The 24,664-nt window shown below is 37.9% G+C and overlaps 1 protein-coding gene across 3 annotated transcripts in view; it reads right to left on the minus strand.

The window, feature by feature from the left end:
• Positions 1-24,664, minus strand: part of F5 (coagulation factor V) — an 86,719-nt gene that overhangs the window by 22,484 nt on the left and 39,571 nt on the right. For 2 of the 3 annotated variants that reach the window (XM_060033702.1, XM_060033711.1), the window contains exons 8-13: positions 11,695-11,872; positions 10,026-10,125; positions 9,381-9,592; positions 7,868-8,018; positions 5,285-5,497; positions 1,027-4,075 (exon numbers count right to left, since the gene is read on the minus strand). In XM_060033702.1, the coding sequence (XP_059889685.1) occupies positions 1,027-4,075; positions 5,285-5,497; positions 7,868-8,018; positions 9,381-9,592; positions 10,026-10,125; positions 11,695-11,872 (3,903 nt within the window). The remainder of the gene's footprint in view (positions 1-1,026; positions 4,076-5,284; positions 5,498-7,867; positions 8,019-9,380; positions 9,593-10,025; positions 10,126-11,694; positions 11,873-24,664) is intronic. The other variant, XM_060033717.1, reaches the window with a different exon arrangement.

Consider the following 24,664-nt stretch of genomic DNA (forward strand, 5'->3'; position numbering starts at 1 on the left):
CCCACCCTCTTCTTGAGTTCCAGCTACACAGGTCTTCAGCTTCAGGGCTTCCTCCTTCCTCAGGGCCTTCATCATGCTGTTCTCTCTGTCTAGAATGCTCTGCCCTCTCTACCTCCTGTTCATCTTCAGATCTCAGCTCAAATGCTGCTTCTCCAGAGTCAGGCTCCCCAGTTCTCATATCTCCAAATATCACCTTTCCTTATTGGTCTTTATCATGGTTAATTTTTACACTTATTTATGTGAGCACTTGGTTCATATCTTCCTGCCCAACTAGACATAAGTTCCATCAGGGCAGGAGTCCTGTGTTTATATTCTCTTTTATAGTCTCAGCACTTAGCACAATGCCTAGGAGAGAATAAGTACTCATTAAAGAGTTATTGACTGAGTGAGTCTATAAACCAAGTTAAAACAAAAGTTTAAATCAAGATAAATCATTATGTAATGAATGGCTCAGTTGAGGGTATAAACTTGCTTTTTGTTTCTAAGCTACTTTGTACCCTTGGCCTCTGCTACTGGAATCTTATGGAATTTGAATTAATCTTCACCAAGATGCTATATACTTTATATCGATCAGTAAACAATTTTAAATGTTTTTGTTAAATAAGTAATTGCGAAAGGAGATTTCTACATCACAAATTTGGATTTGAAGCCAACTTCAGTGAAATCATATTGATTAGCCTATAGCTATGGATAGGTTGGGCTCTGCATTGGAACAAGAAGGAGAGGTAGGAACATGTGTGATGAGAAAAGAAGAGAGAGGAGGGGGCTAATTTAACTACAAAATATCATAGACTTCTTAGAGTGATAGCTCTTATATTGTCCAGATGTCACCTAAAGTAGAGAAGCTAATCTTGGAATTGACAAAGGAAACAGTATAGGCCAAGTTGCAATAGGGAAACTAAATGATACTTAGTATAAGTTACACTTAGTATAATTTGCCCAGAATCATCTCCTTAGACTGCTGTAATTACTTTTTTTTAGCAGTAGTGGAAAAGTGAGAATATAAAAGGAGAGAACTGGCCAAACCTTTGTGCAAATTTTGAATAATCCCAGGATACTTCTTCAGCAGCAATGTAATAATTTTTTCTGTTTCCATTGTTGCTGCGAAGGTACCATGCTGCAATGTTGTCAGGATTTCTGGAGGAGTTGATGTCTGTCCTGAGATCTGTTTGGTAAGGGTCATCATAGGTCACAAAATCAAATTCACCATAGTCTTCTTCACTGCTCTCTTCCTTCTGCCTTGGAATAATTTCAATGTAATCTCCATCATCTCTACTGAGACCTACTATGACCAGTGGATTAAATTCTCTTGGTATAAAAGTGTTATTTAGTGGAGAATGTGGTGGAGGAGATGGCATCTGACCAAGATCTGCATAAGGGAAAGTCTGACCAAGTTCTGGGAGAGGCAATGACTGAATAGATTCAGAAGTGTGGGATGTCTGATTGAGATCTAGAGGAGGTGATGTCTGCCTGAGATCAAGAGGAAGGGATGTCTGACTGATGTCTGGAGAGAGAGTTGCCTGGTTGAGGTCTGGGGAAAGTGGCATCTGACTGAGGTTTGGGGGAAGAGTCGTCTGGCCAAGATCTGGGGAAAGTGTTGTCTGGCCAAGGTCTGGAGAAAGGGTTGTCTGGCTGAGGTCTGGAGAGAGAGTCTCCTGGCCAAGGTCCTGGGAAAGGGCCATCGGGCTGAGGTCTGGAGAGAGAGTCTCCTGGCCGAGGTCTGGGGAAAGTGTTGTCTGGCTGAGGTCTGGAGAGAGAGTCTCCTGGCCAAGGTCCTGGGAAAGGGCCATCGGGCTGAGGTCTGGAGAGAGAATCTCCTGGCTAAGATCTGGGGAAAGTGTTGTCTGGCTGAGGTCTGGAGAGAGAGTCTCCTGGCCAAGGTCTGGGGAAAGTGTTGTCTGGCTGAGGTCTGGAGAGAGAATCTCCTGGCTGAGGTCTGGGGAAAGTGTTGTCTGGCTGAGGTCTGGAGAGAGAGTCTCCTGGCCGAGGTCTGGGGAAAGTGTTGTCTGGCTGAAGTCTGGAGAGAGAGTCTCCTGGCCAAGGTCTGGGGAAAGTGTTGTCTGGCTGAAGTCTGGAGAGAGAGTCTCCTGGCCAAGGTCTGGGGAAAGTGTTGTCTGGCTGAGGTCTGGAGAGAAGGTCTGGCTGAGGTCTGGGGAAAGTGTTGTCTGGCTGAGGTCTGGAGAGAGAGTCTCCTGGCCAGCGTGTGGGGAAAGGGCCATCTGGCCGAGGTCTGGAGAGAGAGTCTCCCGGCTAAGGTCTGGGGAAAATGTTGTCTGGCTGAGGTCTGGAGAGAGAGTCTCCTGGCCAAGGTCTGGGGAAAATGTTGTCTGGCTGAGGTCTGGAGAGAGAGTCTCCTGGCCAGGGTGTGGGGAAAGGGCCATCTGGCCGAGGTCTGGAGAGAGAGTCTCCTGGCTAAGATCTGGGGAAAATGTTGTCTGGCTGAGGTCTGGAGAGAGAGTCTCCTGTCCAGGGTCTCGAGAAGGGGTGGTCCGGCTGAGATCTGGATAGAGGGATGGCTGACTGAGGTCTAGAGAGGTAGTTGTCTGCCAGACTTCAAGTTCCAAGGAAGGGAACGTTTGACTAACATCAGTAGGGAAGGCCTTGTTTCTTAGGTCATAGTCGGGTATCTGGCTGGGCTCTGGAGGAGGAGATCTGTGACTGGGGACTGTAGTGGAGTGCGTTGGATCAGAGTCTTGAATAGGGAATGTTTGATAGTGTTCCTCTGGGCTCACTGTCTGATAAAGATCTGGAGGGGAGCTTGTCTGACTGGTGTCATTTGGGGGGTTTTGATCACCATCAGGAAGTGAGGCCATGAGGCTAAGGTTCATAGAGGGGAGTGTCTGATTGAGGTCTGCGGGAAGAGATGTTTCATTGGATGGGTGGAGTAACAATGAATGATTATGTCTCCCATCTGAAAATGAGGTGTTGGCCTCTACTCTCAGAGGGTGAAAACTCCTTGGAGATAGAGGAACATGGTGTGCAGGCTTCTCTTCCTTTTTCTTTCTTCGTGTCCTAATTAAAAAAAGGCCTTTCTTCAATCTACTATTTCCTCCATCTAGTCTTCCTTGTAGAGGTTTATGTCTAGTTACAAAAAACGTTGGGTGGCCACTCTGCTTTCCATGCTTGTCTTTAAAAGGGATGTTTTCTCCCCAAGTCCTTGAGTCATTCTGGGGGCTGTTTGGCAGCTTATTAACAACCTTAACTTCATCAGCATCTTGGATTATGTCATAACTGCCTTTCTCAGAAACCAAATGCCATTCCCCATTCAGAATCTTAGATGGATCCTTTTGTTGTAAGAGTAACAGATCACTGGGAAGGTTCTCCCAGGGCCCTATTCTGGAAGAAGAAGAGTTGCCTTGGCTTAAATGTCTACCAGTTTTATGTGCTGGGAATTCCATCTGGGAGAACCTATGCTTTGCTCCTCGGCCTCTTCCTGCCTTGAATCTTTTACGTTTAGCATGTTCTTGATTTCTGAATTCTTCTGTACCAAATGGAAGCAGGCTTATCCCTGTGACATCTGAGTATAGAGGATCTTCTATAGAGTCTTCAGAATAAGGGCTGGAATGCTCTGCTGTGGGAGGGTTGAGAACTGAGTTCTTATCTAAGCTGGTGTGTCCTAGCGGTGGACCAGCTGTGGTGGCTTCTGGGTGAGGAAGAATTTTTAGAGGTTGTGCAAAGTTATTGGCAATAAGCCTGCTAATGTTACCTGGGGAAGAAGAATTTGAACCAACAGTTCTGTTGGTACTTGGAGGAATGAATTCAGAGTTGTTCTCCAGAGCCAGGGCGGTAAGATTGAACTTATCTTCCTCCTGCTTTGATGATGAATTTCTGAATGACCTGATTCCTAATGATAAAGCCAGTGTGTTCTGGTAATCATAGTCAGCATCATTATTTTTATCTTTGATTTCTGAAGATTCACGCATTTTCCTTGTAGTTATGGATGTAGATCCTGAAGGTTCGTATATAATATCATATGAGTCATCATTATAATCCCGGATACACTTAACATCCCTGAATCTCAGCCACAGTTTTTTGCTTCTTGGATTGGAATTCATGGTAGTTAACATCCAAGTTCCTACAAAATAGAGACAGAGAGAACAGAGAGCTCTGAGTACAGAAAAAGGTATAAAAACCCTATGGTCCATTGTGGCAGAAAATTTCCAGTGAACTTTCATCAGGGATACTGTGGTCTGTGGACCACAACTGATCTGTGAACTGTTGTTTACTGTTCCACAGTGACGTAAGGAAAGAAATCAAGAGTAAAGTGTATAGGAAACCTTTTAACAGTTTGACATTTCTATGACATCCAATCATGTGATCAGCATACTTATCTCATTTAACAGAATATAGACCCAAAGTATTGGTCAGTGAAAATTAGGGAGAAAACAACTTTCAGCACAGATAGTTTGAGAGTCACTATTTTAGAATATATTTTTAAAGGGATGAATCAAGAATGAAATGGACTTTGAATATCATAAGCATCTTGTGAGTTGCATATTTTGTTAGAGAACTGGAGTTAGGGGGAAGATGATGATGTTTACCCCCACAAATAAGAGACATATAGATATTTCTAAGTAATAAATAATTCAGGTGGGCCTAGGGCAGTTTTGAGTTTCTTTGAAATGGTATAATTTGCTGGCACACTGAAGATTTCCTGGAAAGTCTTCAATAGTTACCACATGTTGATTGTCTACTGAGTCCTAGGCACTTGGCACATATAACAATTAATGGTCAAAGCAACTCTGTAAGGTATTATTATTCTGTTTTTCAGATGAATAAACTGAGGCTCAGTGAGGTGGAGTAATTTGTCCAAATTGCTACACAGATATCAAGTGGCAAACCAGGATTTGAACCCAGGTCTGATGAATTCCAAAGCCCATGTGCTTTCCATGACACTGTTGTCCCTGAAGCCAGCCTCTAAGGCACTATATCAGATGACCACTAACCCTAGGGTGGGATGGCTGTCTTATAAAGCTGAAAAAGGCATTTTGATAAAGGAAATGCTCTTTTGTGGCTGAATGCTCACGCTTTCTTCTCAAAGTCATGCCTTATCTTTTTACTGTTGTGTCTTTACTTCTCACTTAGCCCAGAGAAGGATAAATGGAACGCACAGTAAAGGACTGGACCCATTTAAGTAATTAATTCCCCCAATAGAAATCATGAGTAGTCCTGAAAAGAAAGCCTGCAAGGGATCAGGGAGAGAAGCCCAGGAACCATGGTAGTCTGGAGAGCTGCAGCAGACCGGGTTGATCAGGGAGTCCCCTTTAAGTGTCCAAGCTCTTACCAACATTATCCATTGTGACGGTCACAGATTCCCCACGCATGGGGAAGAGGGTCAAGGTGTCCTCGTGTTTCTTTCCATAGATGAATGAGTGCCCAGTGAAGTGAATGGTCAAAATGTCATTCTGGGTTCCCATACTGCAGAAGTGCCACTGGACGGTGTCATCAAAGCAGAATCCTAGTGTGGGTATGCTCTCAGGCACATAGCCATTGATAGCTGAAAGAGTGAAATTTGTTGAAACATCCGGCCTATGCCAACAAAAGGGTATGTGTCTAACTGTACTTACGGTAAATATCCCAATGGTAATTTGGTTGCATCTAAGCAGTGATTATCTGAGATAAGCTTTACCAAATGTAACATGTAACTGGAAGATCAAACTCAGACTTTTCAAATGAGAGCTTATTCTCCTAAGTTAGCCAAGGGAGAAATGTCAGGATAAAGACAAAGCCTTTTCATTCACATTGATTTATTTATTCATTTGTTAAGTGTATATTAAATATTTTGTACTCTAGGTTCTGTTTATAAAGATATTCCGAAGGTAACTTAGAATTTTGTCTAGAGTAATTTTACCTGGAGAAAAAGCATAATATAAGAAATACAGATTCTTGACGCATTAGTTATTTTTTTTCTTTTTCTTTTTTTTTTTAACATCTTTATTGGAGTATAATTGCTTTACAATGGTGTGTTAGTTTCTGCTTTATAACAAAGTGAATCAGTTATACATATACATATGTTCCCACATCTCTTCCCTCTTACATCTCCCTCCCTCCCACCATCCCTATCCCACCCCTCTAGGTGGTCACAAAGCACCGAGCTGATCTCCCTGTGCTATGCGGCTGCTTCCCACTAGCTATCTATTTTACGTTTGGCAGTGTATATATGTCCATGCCACTCTCTCACTTTGTCCCAGCTTACCCTTCCCCCTCCTGTATCCTCGACACATTAGTTACTGAATGCAAAGTTCCTAAAAATGAAGCATATTTAGCACATTTTGCAATTTTAATTGCTCTGTCTTAGCATTTATATAATCTCTAGTTTGCACTCAACTATCAAGTTCAGACATTTTCATTCTCTTTCCAAGGGATACAGTTTTAGTCAGTATCATTGTCTACTTATATACTAAGCATGATAATAAAATCACAGATATGATTTCTATAAGGGCAGGGTCCATGTCTGCCTAGGTTACCACTATAGTCCTAATCTTAGTACAATGCCTAGAACTAGTGAGAACTTAAATAGTTATCGAATAGCTGACATAATGTGTTTTTAGTTTGTACCTCATTCAGGAAGCTTTTCTAAATGGTCTATAGCTGCACTAATTTGGTAGCCACTAGCCACCAGTGACTATTGGGCACTCGAAATATGGGTAATCTGGATTGAGATGTGCTGTGAGTATAAAATACACACTGGATTTTAAAGATTTAGTAAGAAAGTAAATCTCATGAATTTTAATATTGATTATATGTTGAAATGATAATATGATATATTAAATTAAACATTATTAGATAAATTTCATATATTTCTCTCTAATTTTTAATATGCCTATTAGAAAATTTTAAATTATATTTGTGGCTCACATATAATTTCTAATGGACAGCACTAGTCTAGAACTATGACAGATTCATTGCCAAAATGAAATTAAGTACAGAAAGCTGAGGCTAACTCCCTGTTTCAAATTATTTTCCTGGCACCTACCAGTTCTGAGAATCCCCAATTGTTAGTTGTCTGAAGTTATATGAACAGACCATGGAGAAACCATCCTCGTACCTGTGGTTACTTATCAGAGAAAGTGATAATAGTGACTCTCAACTCTGAGGAAGGGGACGATGACCATTGTGGCGAAGTTTGCTTCCAGCTGGCTCAGTGAAATCTCTCCCAGACTTCCCATACCAGTGGCTTTGGGCACTGACTTTAAAACTGTAGCAAAAGCCTGAACCTTGGCTCAGGGAATTCTTTCTGTTCTGAACTTCTTACTGCATGCTTAAAACTTCTTTATGGATTGACTTTCCAAGACTCATGTCTCCCCATATGCATTTTGCCTTAGTTTGATTTGACAATCCACTTTTGGATTACTTACCCTGTTTCTGCCCTGGCAGAAATAAGAAATAGACAAGATGAAAAAGTAACTAAAGGAATAAGCGTTGTTACATTCATGCTAAAGAGGACTACTTAATATTTCTGCCCTGGCCATACAGAGTATTCACCTTGCACCCATTCTAAAATCCCCAGATACCTCTGACCAAGGCCTCTTCCCTCACCATCCATCCCTCACCCTGTTCTTACCTGCTCAGAGCAAGTGCACATGCACACGTGTGCGTGCATGCACACACACACACACACACACACACACACACACACACACATTTGGAGCAAGAGACCAAGAAGACTTCTAAGGATAACAAGCTTTTTACCTCATGCTGTAAAAAGATTTCTATAATATCACCCAGTAATTTCATCACCAAATCCCTCTACTGGAAGTGAGGGTAAGGGGTGAGTGGATTCTAATCCATGTCTCTTCCTCTAGGAAAGTCACACTTCAACCACAGGAGTGAAAAACTGATGGACAAAAAGAGTGCTCCGACTTACTGCTCATGATGTTTGACTCATAAAACTTGGGGTCATCACGTTTCACCTTCTCAGGATTTTCACAGAACTTGTAGATGTTGTCCTCAATGTACCAGCTCTTGTTCTCATCAAACACAGCAAACACAGCCTGCTGCTCAATGTCTGCTGCCCTCTGGAGGGTAAAAGTGCTGTGTTCAGTGATTAACGTCCTAGCAGATTGATTAACTACAACCCTGAGTTCTCAGAAACCAAAGGGGTACAGGTCTTGGGTCCAGTGAAGCCATAAATTCAGACATCTGTGAGAGCCCATTGTGTACAAAGCCCTTGTTAGAGCCAAAGGTAGCATGTCAAGGCAAACAGAGCAGATCAGAAAATTCAGAGGCTAAAATATCCTAATAGAAAAATCCCATTTCAACGTAGCACCTGTAATTCTGTTTATCTCTATCACCTTTCAACTCGAATGATTGATTGGATGTGCTCCAAATAGTTGCAAAGGATAAAAAAGAAGGGTGCCGTAGGAAAGTTTTATATCTCTCCCTACCTGTTTCCTTTCCTAGCTCAATAAATTAGGGTCTTCCAAATGTCTCTTTCTGCTTTTTCTAGGCATATATTTATTTTAGATGCCTTGGGATGAGACTTCTTTGATTATAGCTTAGCCTAATTGGGAATTTTAAGTTAATGATATGAGGCTTTTATTCTTCAATGATGATAAAGTCAGAAGATCCATATTTTTGTTCACATTTTTCCGTATAAATTGGTCTTGCTAGAGATAGACCATTGTCTGGGTTCAACTTCCTGAGAACCATTGTCTGCAAGCTATGTCTGCCTGTATCTCTCCTTTCTCTCCCTATTGCAGGTCTCTAAAAATAACAAGGACTGGTACAGAGCTTTACACTTTTACCAGATGGCACCTCATTGAGCCGTGAAACAACCCTATAAAATTTTTAGGAGGGGGTAATACCCCTTTTTTTTTTTTTGCATACGTAATGTTTTATTTCTTGAGTACATAGAAGTCTGTTTTATTCTTTTCTGTAACTTTTTGAATATCTGAAATATTTAATAACAAGTAATGTTTCTATGAGCTTTAATTTTGATTTTTAAAATGATCCATACAAATTTAGAAAAAGTGGAAAACATAGTAAAGTACAGAGATAAATATGTAACTAATCAGTAACACTACCACTCATTAATTTTTTAAAAATGGGTAATACCCTTTTGATGAAAGGAAGAAATTAAGAGAAACTAAGTGACTTGCTCATCACATAGCACGGACAGATCTGGAATTTGAAACAAGCAAACAAAATACAGTATCACACTGTAGACTTGCCTTTTCCAGTGAAAGACCATATGGAAATAGACAAGACAAAAAAGTAACTAAAGGAATAAGCGTTGTTACATTCACACTAAAGAGGACTACTTAATATTTTCTGGTTCTCTAGAAGCAAAAGCCCCATTATTTAACAAGGAGAACTAATCTGTTCCAGATAGAAGAAATTCCTGGAATTTCTGAAAGGTTACTTCAAGGACAAAATACCTGTATGCCTCGCTTATCCAAGGATCTGCTCTTACAAATTAAAAGTAGCCCTATCAGCCCAGAGGCAATGTCCCTTGTGATGTCCACATTACTATAGTATGGTCTTGTTAAGCACTGAGCATCATTTTCCTTGGGTTCATCAGACTCTAGGATGTTCCACTTATAAGTATAGGTTTCCCCTGGTTGAACTGCTTTGATCATGGTGTTACTGCCTGAAAGAAAATATAGTCAAAATTGTTTTCAATTTTCAAAATTATTTCATGGAAATAAATTAAATAAACAAATAAGTAAATAATAAATGAATGAATAATTTAAAATAATTGAGCTCTTGTTAGAATCAAAGTTGGAAAAGGAATATTATTTTTATATTAAGTTCCACTTGATAGAACTCTGGAGAGCATGTAGCTATTACATATTCGTCCACTAGAGGCCACTTATGGCACTAACAAAGGACACCATATTTTGTAATCATTAGGGTAAAAAAATCCCTGAAGTGAGCAGTGTTTGGTTGTGACTTTGAGGATACCCCTATACGTATACTACCTGACTGTATAAGTTATACTACTGGGCAAGGAGGACAGTAGAAAATTATGGCAACCTCTCAGAAGTCAATAGTTTCATTCAGTAGAAGTGAAAGGTTCAGACCTGAGGTGGAGGAAGAGTTGACTTCATCTTCATAAGGAGAGAAGGTCACACCATGAGGGTAAATGCTGTAGCTGCGGCTGGCCATATTTTTGAACGTGATCTACAAAATTAACTCAAATTCATTATTTCAGGATTTAAGGTCAATCATGAGAACAGAGGATGCTAGCTTTGCATATTTACTTGTGGGATAGTGTGTGTGTGTGTGTGTGTGTGTGTGTGTGTGTGTGCGTGCGCACGTGTGTGTGTGTTTATGTCAATGCAAACTAATGCTGTTTATCTGAGTGGAAACCTCTCCCCATCACCTGACAGGTGCATCTGAGAGAGTTCCACTCACATAGAAAGGTAGAAAACGGAAAGAGAAGTCTAACCTTAGAAGTGACATTTTCCTCACAGTATATCACTCTCTCCAAGTTGGTCACCATCCCCTGTCCCCTCTCCTTTCTTGGACCACATCTGCCTTTGAATCTGCTCCTTCTCTTCTCTTAGACCATGATCACCTTCACCAGCCTGCCAGATCCCCCAGAACCCTGTCATCAAGTCATCTTCTTGATGGGGCACAGAAAATAGCGAGATCCTGAATTGCCAATGAGGCATATTTCCACTTTCTAAGAGTACCTAAAAGGGATCAGAAATGAGGGAAGGGAAAGAGAACAGAGAAAGGCTGCATTCTGCCCTTTTGTTATTTTTTAAATGAACAGAATTGGCCTTGTCTGTAGATATCCTCTTGGTTCATTCCCATGAAGAGGTGAAGGGAGGAGCTTTATGCACACAGGAGTCCTAGTTAGCCTGCTTAATCTTCGGAAGAGAATTTTATCTTCTACTTGCTTGCCAAAGCATCTGGATCATGCTTAATCTGCAGATGATCTGCATTCTAGAATCTTGCCAAAGATTGCAACTTTCAATTCTCTGCCGTCTAGTTCTTATCAGAAGATAAGTTGATGATGTGACACAGCGTTTAAGGAAAACTGTCTGAAGAACGCTCAGTGCTCTTGAAACATATCAAAATGTACCTTCATCAGAGACTAATCATCAGAGAACTACATACCTAGACCACATTGATGAATTGTTTTCATTCAGTTGGGTTATGTTCTCAGCTATAATGAGAAACATTATTTTAAAAAGCTTTGTAACTTTTAAATTTATAAATTTCTTTTATAAATTTATTGTACCAGTAGGAATTTATCAAGGATTCCATCTACTACATCACACAGCATCCTCTTTCTTAAGGATCCATGGGAGAAATTCCTCTTAAGTCTCAGTAGCAGGGGAAACTGCTTTTTTTTTTATGACTACTGTGACTCCTACCCTGACCTAGTTCCCTTTTTACTTTGGCTGCTAGAAAGCTTAGGACAAAATTTGTTGACAACATTACAGGAGCATATGCTATGTGTTTCATTATACTTATCTTATCCTTGGCTTTATTTTCTTTGTCCCCACATTATCCTTCACCCCAATTACATTGGCTCCTTGTTTTATTCCTTTATAATTTGATAAACTGTCTCAGATTGTTTGTTTTATGAGATAGGCTACAATAGGTGCAAATACTAAATAAAAATTAAAGCTGTATTTCAACTAAAAATTATACGGACACATTAAAAAAATAACCAGTACTTATAATCTTGTTTTCACTATTTAATTTCTTCCATGGTTCTATATTTCTGTTACTTACTTTAAGTGTGTCTCTGACCTGGGCTCTGATAATAGGGCCCAAGATCCCATCTTGTTTGTTATCGGGATTCTCCAGGAGTTTGGTGAAGGATGCATCTTGGTACTGTTTGTAGACAACCTTCTTATAATGTTTTCCAATTTGGTTTGAGAAATTATCCAAATGCAGAGATCTGTACTTTCTTAAAGTGAAATAAAATTTAAAAGATTAAATCATTTTCTCAAGTAGAGACCCCAGTATGATAGGGAAACCCTTATGCTTAGAAGTTCTGCTATTGAATTAGCTAAAATGCTAGTTTCCTTAAGGAAAACAAACAAACAAACCTTAATGTGGTTTGCAAAGTCCTGATACCTTCTCTCTAGTTGGAAAACTGGAAACCTCTGATCTGTCTCCTCCACCATTGATAAAGTCTTAATCATGGTTAGAACCAGCTACTTAGATCTTCCTGTCACTATGGTTTCTAGAGTGGACCTTCACTATCTCTGAAAGGTCTACCTGGATGAAAGGATGAGAAACACTATGAATTTTTCTTAAGTATTTCTTATCACTTAACTTATGATATCTTTATTGGCTTTCCAGGTATTTCTCAGTCTCTAAAAGCACATTCCCACTCTAGGAAGCTTCTGCTGTCTTTATTAAACATAAGTTCTGTGCTGTTGGGCTATCTCTTCTACCATCCACCCAATCCTGGTGCCATCTGAAAACCAAATGCCTTCACCCATCTTCTGTAGCTACTGCAATAAATGATTTGGGGGAAGCAACATGAACCACTTTCCCCCTTGGTCCTTTTTATAGCCTTAGTTTGCAAAAGCAGAGTTCCATTTTATGCGTTTATTTTACACAATGAAAATCACTGACTACTGCTAGAAAGTTCTGGATTCTTATCCCAACCCCACTTCCCTAACCCTTCCTGCATTTTCTAAATATTCACTTGTATTAATTTCATGTGTATAATTCCAGAGCATCTTTATGCAAATATGACTTGCAAATATAAATATTCTTATCCTTTCACTCCTTTCACAAAAGGCAGCTATTTATGTATTCTATACTATACCTTGAAGGTTTTTTTGCATTTTTCCAGCTTTACTGAGGTATAATTGACAAATGTATGTATTTAAGGTGTACAACATAATAATTTATATATGAATGTATGAGACTACCACAGTCAAGCTAATTACCACTTCCATCACCTCACCTAGTTACTAATTCTTTAAAATTTTGAGAACACTTAAGATATACTGTCGTTACAAATTTCAAGTGTACAATACAGTGTTATTAACTATAGTGTTACTAACTATAACAGGTCTCCAGAACTTATTTATTTTGAAACTGAAGGTTTGTATACTTTGATCAACATCTCTGCATTCCCCTCACCTCCCAACCCCTGGCAACCACCATTATACTCTCTGCTTCTATGAGTTCGACTTTTTTAGATTCCACATATAAGTGAAATCATGCAATATTTGTAATTCTGTGTCTGGAATATTTCACTTAGCCTAATGTCCTGCAGGTTTATCCATGTTGTTACAAGTGGCAGGATTTCCTTCTTTTTTAAGGCTGAATGACATTCCATTGTATATATAAACCATATTTCTAAAAATTCATTTATCCATTGGTAGACACTCAGGTTGTTTCCATATGGAGGCTATCATGAATAACACTGCAATGAACACAGGAGTGCAAATATCTCTTTGATATACTGACTTCATTTCCTCTGGATATATACCCAGAAGTGGTAGTTCTATTTTTAATTTTTTGAGGAAGCTCCTTACTGTTTTCCATAAAGGCTGCACCAATTTACATTCTCACCAACAGTGTACAAGGATTCCATTTTCTCCACACCCTCATCAACAGTTGTTACCTCTTTTTCATCCTAGTCATCCTCATAGGTATGAGGTGATATCTCATCATGGATATGATTTGCATTTCCCTCATGATTAGTGATGTTGAACACCTTTTCATATGCCTATTGGCCATTTGTATGTTTTCTTTTTTTTTTTACCACAGTTGACAATATTTATTTTTTAATTTTTAAAATTTATTTATTTATTGGCTGTATTGGGTCTTCATTGCTGTGTGCGGGCTTTGTGTGGGCTACTCTTTCGTTGTGGTGCACAGGCTTCTCATTTCAGTGGTTTCTCTTGTTGCAGAGCACAGGCTCTAGATGCGCAGGCTCAGTAGTTGTGGTGCACGGGCTCAGTTGCTCCGTGGCATGTGGGATCTTCCCAGACCAGGGATTGAACCCGTGTCTCCTACATTGGCAGGCAGATTCTTAACCACTGCACCACCAGGGAAGTCCCTGTACATTTTCTTTAGAAAGATGTCAGTTTAGATCCTTTGCCCATTTTTTTTAATCAGGCTATTTTTGTTTGTTTGTTTGTTTTGCCATTGAGTTACATGAGTTCCTTTTATATTTTGGATATTAACCTCTTATCAGATATACCGTTTGCAAATATTTTCTCCCATTCTGTAGGTTATATTTTTATTTTGTTAATTGTTTCTTTTGCTGTGCAGAAGTTTTTCAGCTTGATGTAGCCCCACTTGTTTATTTTTGCTTTTGTTACTTATGCTTTTGGTGTCATACCCAAAAAAATCATTGCCAAGACCAATGTCAAAGAGATTTTCTGTTATGTTTTCTTCTAGTGGTTTTATGGTTTCAGGTATTACATTTAAGTTTTTAATTTATTTTGAGTTAATTTTTGTCTATGCTGTAAGTTAAGGGTCTAATTTTATATTTTTGCATATGGATATCCAGTTTTTCCACCATCATTTACTGAAGAGACTGTCCTTTCCTCATTGTGTATTCTTAGTGCCTTTGTCAAAGATTAGTTGACCATATATGCATGGGTTTATTTCTGGGCCCTTACTTCTGTTTATTTGGTATATGTGTCTGTTTTTATTCCATTATTATACTGTTTGATTACTATAGCTTTGTAATATAGTTTGAAATCAGGAAGTTTGATGCCTCAAGCTTTGCTCTTCTTGCTCAAGATTGCTTTGGATATTTAAGGTCTTCTGTGGTTTCATCTATTTTTTTTCTATTTCTTTGAAAAATGTCATTGGAATTTAATAAGGGTTGCATTGAATCTGTAGATCACTTTGGGTAATGTGGGCATTTTAACAAAGTTAATTCTTCTAACCCATAAACACAGGACATCTTTGTATTTGATTGTATCTTCTTCAGTTTCTTTCATTGCTGTCTTATAGTTTTCAGTGTGTAGATCTTTCACCACCTTGGTTAAATTTCCTAAGTATTTTATTCTTTTAAAAAAATTCTATTGTAAATGGAAGTATTTTCTTAATTTCTGTTTGGATTGTTCATTGTTAGTGTATATAAATTCAACTGATTTTCATTATGTTCATTTTCTATCCTGCAACTACTGAATTTCTTTATTCTAATAGATTTTTGGTAGAGTCTCAAGTGTTTTTTTATATATAAAATCACATCATCTGCAAATAAAGACGATTTTACTTCTTCCTTTCTGATTAGGATGCCTATTTTTTTTCCTTGCCTGATTGCTTTGGCTAGAATTTCCAGTACTATGCTGAATAAAAGTGACAAGAATGGGCATCCTTGTCTTGTTCCTGATCTTAGAGGAAAATCTCTCAGATTTTCACCACTGAGTATGATGTTAGCTTTGGGTTTGTCATATATGGCCTTTATTGTGTTGAAGCACATTCCTTCTATACCTAACTTGTTGAGAGTTTTTACAATGAAAAGATGTTGAATTTTGTTAATTGCCTTTTTTTTGCATCTATTGAGATAATGATATTTTTATTATTCATTTTTAATGTGGTACTTCTAATTTATTGATTTGCATATGTTGAACCATCCTTGAATCACAGGAATAAATCTCACTCGATCATCATTTATGATAATTTTAATGTGCTGTTGAATTCAGTTTACTAATATTTTGATAATGTTTTTGGCATCTATGTTCATTAGGGATATTGGCCTGTAATTTTTTTCTTGTATTGCTCTTATCCAGCTTTGGTATGAGAATAATGCTAGGCTTGTAAAATAAGTTTGGAAGTGTTCCCTACTCTTTAATATTTGGGAAGAGTTTGAGGATTAGTGTACAATATACCTGTGAAGCCATCTGGTCCTGGGCTTCTTTGTTTGGAGGTTTTGGATTACTGATTCAATCTTCTTACTTGTTATTCATCTGTTCAGATTTTCTATTTCTTTTTGATTCAGTCATGGTAGGATATATGTTTCTAGGACCTTTTCCCTTTCTTCTACTTATCCAATTTGTTGGCATATAATTGTTCATAGTAGTCTCTTATGATCCTTTGCACTTCTGTGGTATAAGCTGTAATGTCTCCTCTTTTAGTTATAATCTTATTTATTTGAGTCATCTCTCTTCATTGCTTAGCTAAAGGTTTGTCAATTTTGTTTATCATTTCAAAAGAGTAACTCTTGGTTATGTTTATCTTTTCTGTTGTCTTTCTATACACCATTTATTTTTTCACTAATTTTTATTTACTTCTTTTGGCTAACTTTGGGCTTAGTTTGCTAGTTACTTGAGGTATAAAGTTAAAATTCTTTCTTTCTCCCTTCCTTTCTTTCTTTCTCTCTTTCTCTCTTCCTTTCTTCTTTCTTTCCTTCTCCCTTACTTCCTTCCTCTCTTCCTTCATTCCTTCCTCCCTTCCTTCCTTCCTTTTCTTTCTTTCTTTCTTTCTTCCTTCCTTCCTTCTTTTCTTTCTTTCTTTCATTTGTTTCTTTCTTTTTCCTTTCTTTCCTTCTCTCTCCCTTCCTTCCTCCCTCCCTCTCTTTCTCTTTCTTTCTTTCTTTCTTCTTTCGTTCTTCTTTCTTTCTTTCTTTCTTTCTCCCTCTCCCACCCTCCCTCCCTCCCTTTCTCCTTCTTTCTTTCTTTCCTGTTTTTTTAAGTGTTTTTATTTTTCTCTTTTCAGATTATAAAATAAAATTTATTAATTATTGAATGTGAACTAAATACAAGGTGCTTTTTTAATATTTATTTCTTTGTTGAATTTTATTTAATTTATTTTTTATAGAGCAGGTTCTTATTATTTATCTATTTTATATGTATTAGCCTATATATGTAAATCCCAATCTCCCAATTAATCCCACCACCACCACCACCCACCACTGCTTCCCTGCCGTGGTGTCCAAATGTTTGTTCTCTACACCTGTGTCTCTATTTCTGCCTTGCAAACTGGTTCATCTGTACCATTTTTCTAGATTGCACATATATGCGTTAATATACGATATTTGCTTTTCTCCTTCTGACTTACTTCACTCTGTATGACAGTCTCTAGGTCCATCCACGTCTCTACAAATGACCCAATTTCATTCCTTTTTATGGCTTGATTATACTCCATTGTATATATGTACCACATCTTCTTTATTCATTCATCTGTCAATGGGTATTTAGGTTGCTTCCATGACCTTGCTATTGTAAATAGTGCTGCAATGAACATTGGGGTGCATGCGTCTGCTTGAATTATGGTTTTCTCTGGGTATATGCCCAGGAGAGGGATTGCTGGGTCTTATGGTAATTCTATTTTTAATTTTTTAAGGAACCTCCATACTGTTCTCCATAGTGGCTGTATCAATTTACATTCCCACCAACAGTGCAAGAGGGCTCCCTTTTCTCCACACCCTCTCCAGCATTTGTTGTTTGTAGATTTTCTGATGATGCCCATTCTAACCGGTGTGAGGTGATAACTCGTGGTAGTTTTGATTTGCATTTCTCTAATAATTAGTGATGTTGAGCAGCTTATCATGTGCCTCTTGGCCATCTGTATGTCTTCCTTGGTGAAATGTCTATTTAGGTCTTTTACCCACTTTTGAATTGGGTTGTTTTTTTTAATATTGAGCTACATGAGCTATTTATATATTTTGGAGATTAATCATTTGTCCGTTGATTCATTTGCAAATATTTTCTCCCATTCTGAGGGTTGTCTTTTCGTCTTGTTTGTAGTTTCCTTTGCTGTGCAAAAGATATTAAGTTTCATTAGACCCCATTTGTTTATTTTTGTTTTTATTTCCATTACTCAAGGAGGTGGGTCAAAAAAGATCTTACTGTGATTTATGTCAAAGAGTGCTCTTCTTATGTTTTCTTCTAAGAGTTCTATAGTGTCCGGTCTTACATTTAGATCTCTAATCCATTTTGAGTGTATTTTTGTGTACAGTGTCAGGGAGTGTTCTAATTTCGTTCTTTTACATGAGCTGTGCATTTTTCCCAACACCACTTATTGAAGAGACTGTCTTTTCTCAATTCTATATCCTTGCCTCCTTTGTCATAGATTAGTTGACCAGAGGTGTGTGGGTTTATCTCTGGGCCTTCTATCCTGTTCCGTTGATCTATATTTCTGGTTTTGTGCCAGTACCATATTGTCTTGATTACTGTAGCTTTATAGTATAGTCTGAAGTCAGGGAGTGTGATTCATCCAGCTCTGTTTTTTCCCCTCAAGAGTGCTTTGGCTATTCGGGCTCTTTTGTGTCTCCATAAAAATTTTAAGATTTTTTGTTCTAGTTCTGTAAAAAGAAATGCCGTTGGTAATCTGATAGGGATTGCATTGAATCTGTAGATTGCTTTGGGTAGCATAGTCAGTTTTACAATACTGATTCTTCCAATCCATGAACGTGGTATATCTCTCCATCTGTTTGTGTTATCTTTGATTTCTTTCATCAGTGTTTTATAGTTTTCTGAGTATAGGTCTTTTACATCCTTAGGTAGGTATATGCCTAGGTATTTTATTCTTTTTGTTGCAATGGTGAATGGGATTATTTCCTCAATTTCTCTTTCTGATCTTTCATTGTTAGTGTATAGGAATGCAAGAGATTTCTGTGCATTTTTTTTGTATCTTGCAACTTTACTAAATTCATTGATTAGCTCTAGTAGTTTTCTGGTGGCCTTTTTAGGATTATCTATGTATAGTATGATGTCATCTGCAAACAGTGACAGTTTTACATCTTCTTTTCCAATTTGTATTCCTTTGTTTCATTTTCTTCCTGATGGCCATGGCTAGGACTTCCAAAACTATGTTGAATAATAGTGGCGAGCGTGGACATCCTTGTCCTGTTCCTAATCTTAGAGGAAATGCTTTCAGTTTTTCACCATTGAGAATGATATTTGCTGTGGGTTTGTCATATATGGCCTTTATTATGTTGAGGTAGGTTCCCTCTATGCCCACTTTCTGGAGAGTTTTTTTCATCAATGGGTGTTGAATTTTGTCAAAAGCTTTTTCTGCCTCTATTGAGATTATCATATGGTTTTTATTCTTCAGTTTGTTAATATGTGTATCATATTGATTGATTTGCATATATTGAAGAACCTTGCATCCCTGGGATAAATCCCACTTGATCATTGTGTATGATCCTTTTAATGTGTTCTTGGATTCTGTTTGGTGGTATTTTGTTGAGGATTTCTGCATCTATGTTCTTCAGTGATATTGGTCTGTAATTTTCTTTTTTTGTAGAATCTTTGTCTGGTTTTGGTATCAGGGTGATGGTGGTCTCACAGAATGAGTGTGGGAGTGTTCCTTCCTCTACCATGTTTTGGAAGAGTTTGAGAAGGATGGGTGTTAGCTCTTCTCTAAATGTTTCATAGGATTCACCTGTGAAGCCATCTGGATCTGGATGAAGAGTTTTAATCACAGTTTCAAGTTCATTATTTGTGATTGGTCTGTTCATATTTTCTATTTTTTCCTGGTTCAGTCTTGGAAGGTTATACTTTTCTAAGAATTCGTCCATTTCTTCCAGGTTGTCCATTTTATTGGTGTAGAGCTGCTTGTAGTAGTCTCATATGATGCTTTCTATTTCTGTGTTGTCCTTTTAACTTCTTTTTTATTTCTAATTTTATTGATTTGAGTCCTCTCCCTCTTTTTCTTGATGCGTCTGACTTAACATTTATCAATTTTGTTTATCTTCACAAAGAACCAGCTTCTAGTTTTGTTGACCTTTGCTGTTGTTCTCTTTGTTTCTATTTCATTTATTTCTGCTCAGATATTTATGATTTCTTTCCTTCTACTAACTTCGGGTTTTGTTTGTCCTTCTTTCTCTAGTTCCTTTAGGTGTAAGGTTAGATTGTTTATTTGAGATTTTTCTTGTTTCTTGAGGTAGGACTGTATTGCTATAAACTTCCCTCTTAGAACTGCTTTTGCTGCATCCCACAGGTTTTGGATCATCATGTTTTCATTGTCATTTGTCTCTAGGTATTTTTTGATTTCCTCTTTGATTTCTTCAGTGATCTCTTGGTTATTTAGTAACATTTGTTTAGCCTCCATGTGTTTGTGTTTTTTATGTTTTTTTCCCTGGAATTTATTTCTAATCTCATAGCATTGTGGTCGGAAAAGATGCTTGATATGATTTCAGTTTTCTTAAATTTACCAAGGCTTGATTTGTGACCCAAGATGTGATCTATCCTAGGCAATGTTCCATGTGCACTTGAGAAGAAAGTGTAATCTGCTGTTTTCAGATAGAATGTCCTATAAATATTAATTAAATCTATCTGGTCTGGTGTGTCAGTTAAAGGTCATGTTTCCTTATTAATTTTCTGTCTGGATGATCTCTCCATTGGTGTAATTGAGGTGTTAAAGTTCCCCAATATTATTGTGTTACTCTCAATTTCCTCTTTTATAGCTATTAGCATTTGCCTTATGTATTGAAGTACTCCTATGTTGGTTGCATATATATTTATAATTGTTATATCTTCTTCTTGGATTGATCCCATGATCATTATGTAGTATCCTTCCTTGTCTCTTGTAACATTCTTTATTTTAAAGTCTATTTTATCTGATGTGAGTATTGCTACTCCAGGTTTCTTTTGATCTCCATTTGCATGGAATATCTTTTTCCATCCCTTCATTTTCAGTCTGTATGTGTCCCTAGGTCTGAAGTGGGTCTCTTTTAGACAGCATATATATATATATATATATATATAGGTCTTGTGTTTGTATCCATTCAATGAGCCTGTGTCTTTTGGTTATGGCATTTAATCCATTCACATTTAAGGTAATTATCGATATGTATGTTCCTATTACCATTTTCTTAATTGTTTTGGGTTTGTTTTTTTTTTGTAGGTCTTTTTGTTTTCTTGTGTTTCCCACTTAGAGAAGTTCCTTTAGCATTGGTTGTGGAGCTGGTTTGGTGGTGCTGAATTTTCTTAGCTTCTGTTTGTCTGTAAACTTTTGATTTCTCTGTCGAATCTGAACGAGATCTTTGCTGGGTAGAGTAATCTTGGTTGTAGGTTCTTTCCTTTCCTCACTTTAAATATATCATGCCACTCCCTTCTGGCTTGTAGAGTTTCTGCTGAGAAATCAGCTGTTAACCTTATGGGAGTTCCCTTGTATGTTATTTGTCATTTTTCCCTTGTTGCTTTCAATAATTTTTCTTTGTCTTTAATTTTTGTCAATTTGATTACTATGTGTCTCGGCTTGTTTCTCCTTGGGTTTATCCTGTATGGGACTCTCTGAGCTTCCTGGACTTGGGTGGCTATTTCCTTTCCCATGTTAGGGAAGTTTTTGACTATAATCTCTTCAAATATTTTCTCGGGTCCTTTCTCTCTCTCTTCTCCTTCGGGGACCCCTATAATGCGAATGTTGTTATGTTTAATGTTGACCCAGAGGTCTCTTAGGCTGTCTTCATTTCTTTTCATTCTTTTTTCTTTATTCTTTTCCACAGCAGTGAATTCCACCATTCTGTCTTCCAGGTCACTTATCCGTTCTTCTGCCTCAGTTATTCTACTAATGATTCCTTCTAGTGTATTTTTCATTTCAGTTATTGTATTGTTCATCTCTGTTTGTTTGTTCTTTAATTCTTCTAGGTGTATGTGCTTTAATTCTTCTAGGTCTTTGTTAAACATTTCTTGCATCTTCTCGATCTTTGCCTCCATTCTTTTTCTGAGGTACTGGATCATCTTCACTATCATTATTCTGAATTCTTTTTCTGGAAGGTTGCCTATCTCCATTTGGTTGTTTTTCTGGGGTTTTATCTTGTTCCTTCATCTGGTACGTAGTCCTCTGCCTTTTCATTTTGTCTATCTTTCTGTGAATGTGGTTTTTGTTCCACAGGCTGCAGGACTGTAGTTCTTGCTTCTGCTGTCTGCTCTCTGGTGCATGAGGCTCTCTTTCTTCTGTTTTAAATGTAGGCATTTATTACTATAGACTTCCCTCTTACAACTGCTTTTGCTATATTCTATAAATTTTAGTATGTTGTATTTCTGTTTTCATTTGTCTCAAGATATATTTTGATTTCCTATTTGATTTCTTCTTTGATTCATTGGTTGTTCAGGAGACTATTATTTAATCCACATATTTGTGAATTTTTCAGTTTTCTTCTGTTACTGATTTGTAGTTTCATACCATTATGGTGAGAAAAGATACTTGATATTATTTTAATATTCTGAAATTGTTAAAACTTGTTTTGTGGACTAATATGTTATAAAGAATCCTAGAGAATATTCCATGTGCACTTGAGAAGAATATGTATTCTGCTGTTGTTCAACGGAATGTTCTTTATTTGGACGTAATGTTCTTTATATGTCTGTTAGGTACACTTGTTCTACAGTGTTATTCAATTCCACTGCTTCCTTATTGATTTTATGTCTGGATCATTTATCCATTGATTAAAGTGTGGTATTAAAGTCCCCTACTATTATTGTATTGCTGTCTATTTTTCTCTGTAGTTCCGTTAATATTTGCTTCATATATTTAGGTTCTCTAAACTTGGCTGCATATATATTTATAATTTTATAGTATCTTGATTAATTGACCCCTCTATCATTATATAGTGACCTTGTCTTTTTTACCCCTTCACTTTTTTTTATAACTTTTTATTTTATGTTGGAGTATAGCTGATTAACAATATTGCGATAGCTTCAGGTGGTGCACAGCAAATTGACTCAGCCATACATATACACGTATCCATTAATCTATAGGTGTCCTTAAAGCTAAAGTGATAAGTCTGCTATTGAAGCTCTCTATTGAATATTTTCAGTTCTGTTATTGTATTCTTCAGCTCTAGGATTTCTGTTTGGTTATTTTTTTATGGTTTCTCTTTCTTTATTAAATTTCTTATTTTGTTCATTTATTGTTTTCCTGATTTCATTTGATTACCTATCTGTGTTATCTTGTACCTCATTGAGCTTCTTTAAGATGATTATTTTTAATTCTTTGTCAGGCAATTTGTAGATCTCTATTTCTTTCACACTGGTTACTGGAGCTTTATTAGTTTCCTTTGGTGGTGTCATGTTGCCTGATTCTTTGTGATTTGTGTAGCTTTGTGTTGATGTTTGTGCATTTGAAGGAGCAAACACCCCCTTCCAATCTTTACAGACAGGTTTTGGCAGGTAAAAACCTCTTGTCAGGTCTGCAGGCTGATGGAATTGCCTCTGGGATCACAGTTGAGTGAGGTTGGAACCAGATCATGTGGTTGCTGCTGGGCCTGCAGCAGCATCTGTGGTTGGAAGGCCTTTTACCAGGGGCTCAGGTGGACATAGACCCTGTCTGGTCCCTGGGAAAATGGAACTGCCTTCAGGACCTTGGTCAGTAGAGCTGGCACTGGGATAACAGTCTACTTCAAGGTCCACAATTGGGTTTGCAAATGGTAGGCCTGTTATCAAGTGTGTAGATGGGAGTGGCTCCCATCTGGCCCTTCGGAGGGCTCCCAGTGTGTCACTTGGTGGGTCCCTGAGTTGGCAGAACTGCTCCTCAACTGCAGTTTTGAGGTATGGAACTAGGTAACAGGGCCATTTCAAGATCTGTAGTGGGACCAAGGTCTGCAGGCCAGCCACCAGGGGCATGAGTGGATGTGACCCCCAACAGGTTCCTGGGCAGGCAAGACTACTCCTGGATCATGGCTGGGAGAAGGACTGAATTAGTTACAGGGCTGCTTCAAGATCCACAGTCAAACTGAGGTCTGCAGGTCAGCCTCCAGGGTCATGGACAGGCGTGACTCCTCCTGGGTTCCTTATCAAATGGTGCTAGTGGCAGGACCAAGGTTAAGTGGGGCTGTAGCTGAGTCCATAAGGGGAGGAGGCTATTTCCAGGTTTGTAACTGAATTACAGTTAGTGAACCAACCATCTGAGCATGGACTTGCCTTCTCAAAACAGTCCTCCTTGGTCTTGACTTACACTGGGATTTTGCAAGTTCCTACTTTGATCCCAAAGCTCTCACAAAGGCACTTCTGTTTGTGGATGGCTGCCAAATTATCGTTGCTGTGGGGGAATACAAGTGGGGGAATCTGCTATTCTACCTTCTTGCTCCCTTGACTTTTTAATTTAAAAATATATCTTGGAGAACTTTTTATATTAGTAGTACAGAGAGAGTTTTTGCATCCTCTTTAAAACAAATGCATAGTATTCCATTGTATGGATGTACCATAACTTATTAATTTCCTATTGATGGACATTATGGGTTGTTTCCAATCTTTTGCTACAACAGTGCAGCAGTGAACATCCTGTACACATACCATTTCACCTGTAAGCAAGTATATCTATATAGTAAATTCCCAGAGTGAGATTGCTGGATCAGAAAATATATGCATTTATAATTTTAATACACATTGCCAAATTATCCTCTAGAATGGCTTTTCCAATTCGCTCTTCCACCAGCAATACATGATAGAGCTTGTTTCCCGCAGCCTTGCCAATACATTATGTCATCTAAACTTGTGAGTCTCATAGGTGAAAAATAGTATTTGAGAGAAGTTTAGTTTACATATTTCTCTTACTGTGAGTGAGCTTGAGTATTTTTCAAGTGTTTAAGAGCTATTTGAATTTCCAGTTTTCTTAATCCCACTCTCCCATTTCCTAATTTACAAAATAAATAAAAGCTGTTTCTAACTTGTGGCATTAAAGCAAAGCTCTTAGAAAGGTTTAACACAGTGCTTGGCAAAAGGAAGCATTCAAGAAGTGGTAGTTGCTATTATTATTGCTGTTGTTACTACTACTATTATTATTATTTTTCTGAGTTCTCTTGGTGAGTTTGGAGTAATCTCAGATTGTT

The sequence above is a fragment of the Delphinus delphis genome, chromosome 1 (genome assembly GCF_949987515.2).
Source record: "Delphinus delphis chromosome 1, mDelDel1.2, whole genome shotgun sequence".
Lineage (NCBI taxonomy): Eukaryota > Metazoa > Chordata > Mammalia > Artiodactyla > Delphinidae > Delphinus > Delphinus delphis.